At 45.6% G+C, this 2,271-nt stretch overlaps 1 protein-coding gene across 1 annotated transcript; it reads right to left on the reverse strand.

The window, feature by feature from the left end:
• Positions 1–309: 309 nt before the first annotated feature.
• LOC134182491 (uncharacterized) lies at positions 310–1,970 on the reverse strand. Its single transcript, XM_062649895.1, has one exon. The coding sequence runs from the start codon at positions 1,568–1,570 to the stop codon at positions 491–493; it is 1,080 nt and encodes a 359-aa protein (XP_062505879.1). The 5' UTR covers positions 1,571–1,970; the 3' UTR covers positions 310–490.
• Positions 1,971–2,271: the final 301 nt, after the last annotated feature.

Consider the following 2,271-nt stretch of genomic DNA (forward strand, 5'->3'; position numbering starts at 1 on the left):
CTATGGCACAGACCGTGACTACAGAATCGAAACTGCAGCTACTTCAAATTGTTATATAGTAGTTCAATCAGCAAGGCTATACTATTGCTTCCAGACAGCCTTTGTCATCTCACTGGAGTGAAAACAAGAAGTGACGGCCACAAACACACACACACACACACACACACACACACACACACACACACACACACACACACACACACACACACACACAACACGCACACACACACACACACACACACACATCGCGCACGCCCAGCAGTACTTCCTGAATTTTGATACAAATGTTATTGCAAGTAAACTGTATAATTAGCGGAGATCATTGCAAGATAATGGGAAACAGCAGCTAGGTAGAAACATAAGCTATAGTATATTTATATTACGGACCATGTATTTGTTCCATCGGAGTTTACTTTCCAAGTCTGTCTTGCGATTGTTTCTAGGTTCTCTGGAATAATTTGGATCGCCATACCGTGAATTGGTCCCCATCCTAGCTGTTTGTCAACGAGCTGGAAGTATTTTGTTTCTCATGGGTTTGAGGGTTCTGTCCTGATACAGCTGCTGAAATGACTTGATTTCTAGCAGGCATCTTTGCTGTTACACCTGCAACAGTCTTTAGTACTCTTTCAAAAATTGTGTTAGCAGCTAGGTTAGCTCTTTGTCTGTTTAGGTCAATGGTAAGTGTTGGAGTGCTAGCTAGCCCACTAGTGTACAGTTTCAAGGTATGTCCTCTGTCGTCGTGACAGACGAGTTTACACGCGAGATCGTACTTGCTTGGCACACTCACTTTGAAATGAATAGTGACGGCATCAAGTTCTTTGATCAAATCTCCACTTAGATTATGAGCCAGATTCTCAAGAAGCGACTGGTGAGAGGGTAAAATTACGTCCCACAATGGTGCACCTACAGTTTTCAGTGTTTCTCTTATGCTTGTAACAGCCTGACGGTTACTCCCGGAACCTCGGAGTGCTCTGCTGCTCGTCCCACTTGGGGTTTGGGGCCTCATTCTTGAAGTGGGCTTTGCGCTCTCGACAGTTGCTAGACTTCTGCCTCCACCACCATGCGAAGTTCGAATTGTTTGGCTAGGAGTTCCAGTCCTACTACTGGTGTCGCTAACAGGTGCGATACCAGACTTTGAAACGCTAGTGAGATCACGAAAACTTCGATTAATTGCTGTGTGATGATCATAATTGAGTGAAGTGGATCGTGATTTGCTATATAGAACTATGCTGTTTCCCGTCTTTGTGACGTCCCAGCCGCGCGATATTGACATCTGTTCTTTGACGTTGACTTCATGTGGAGAGTGAACACTTTCAGCGCCTACGCTTATCGTCTGATGGAGTGCTCGCGACTTTCTGTAGACACTTTGACCATCGATTACCGAAAACGAGCCCTGCAACATGTCGCGCCGTTCCCAAGTAACGGTATCCTTCACCTCATACAGGAAGCAGACCAGGCCTACACAGTTCTCTCGTCCAATGCTTGGGCGGTAGGCGTGACTTTTGCTGCTCTCGCCACGGTCGATGTTGGCAATGCATACAATAAAACGCTTAAACCCGTTGCTAGGCATAAGACCCCATATTGTGCTTTCGTCTTTCGAGTTAGGCTTTGCCAGATCCAAAGTGTGATGAGAGTGCCACTCCCCAATATGACAAAGACCATATTTCTGTGTCAGTTGGCGACCTTTTTTCTTTCAGATACTCAGCATCTTGAAAAAATGACGTTGGAGTACGTCTGCTGTGTTCCCCAGGTCCAAGAACCAGATGCACAACGGCAGTGTTGTCTGTTGACCACAGACCAAAAAGGTCTCCGCCAGTTTCGATGTTCTCATGAAGAAGCACCCACGCTTGAAGCTGCGCCAACTTGCCATTGTGAATTTTGAGTTGAAATGGTCTTCTTGAAAATAATGAGCCAGCACTGCTTCTTGTTCGAGTGGTGCTGTTGGTCATCTTACTGTACACTACAGGTTGATTGACTGTTACCGTTGATTGATGCGGTCATTCGTTGTAGTCTAGATTTCTGTGATAGAGGACGAGGAGATAGCACGAGAAGCTTGCTGTCGATCTACCAAATTTGAAGACGGACTCTAGTGGAGGAGGCAAGGTAATGCATATTGCACGTGATAAATCTTCCGGCTTCCTGCCACATCGATTCTAATAGCTTTCGTTTGAAGCGAAACCGGAGGTTTCGTTGTGTTCCAGAGCTTTCTCTTTTATTCACCCACTCACATCTTTGCTTGTAGATGAATTTGAATCTGCCACCTCAGTTGCA

Source organism: Corticium candelabrum, chromosome 7, assembly GCF_963422355.1.
Source record: "Corticium candelabrum chromosome 7, ooCorCand1.1, whole genome shotgun sequence".
Classification (NCBI taxonomy): Eukaryota; Metazoa; Porifera; class Homoscleromorpha; order Homosclerophorida; family Plakinidae; genus Corticium; species Corticium candelabrum.

What these genes read in the sequence shown, in the direction of transcription:
- LOC134182491 (XM_062649895.1), bottom strand. Translation starts at nt 1,570, where the DNA reads ATGCCTAGCAACGGGTTTAAGCGTTTTATTGTATGCATTGCCAACATC.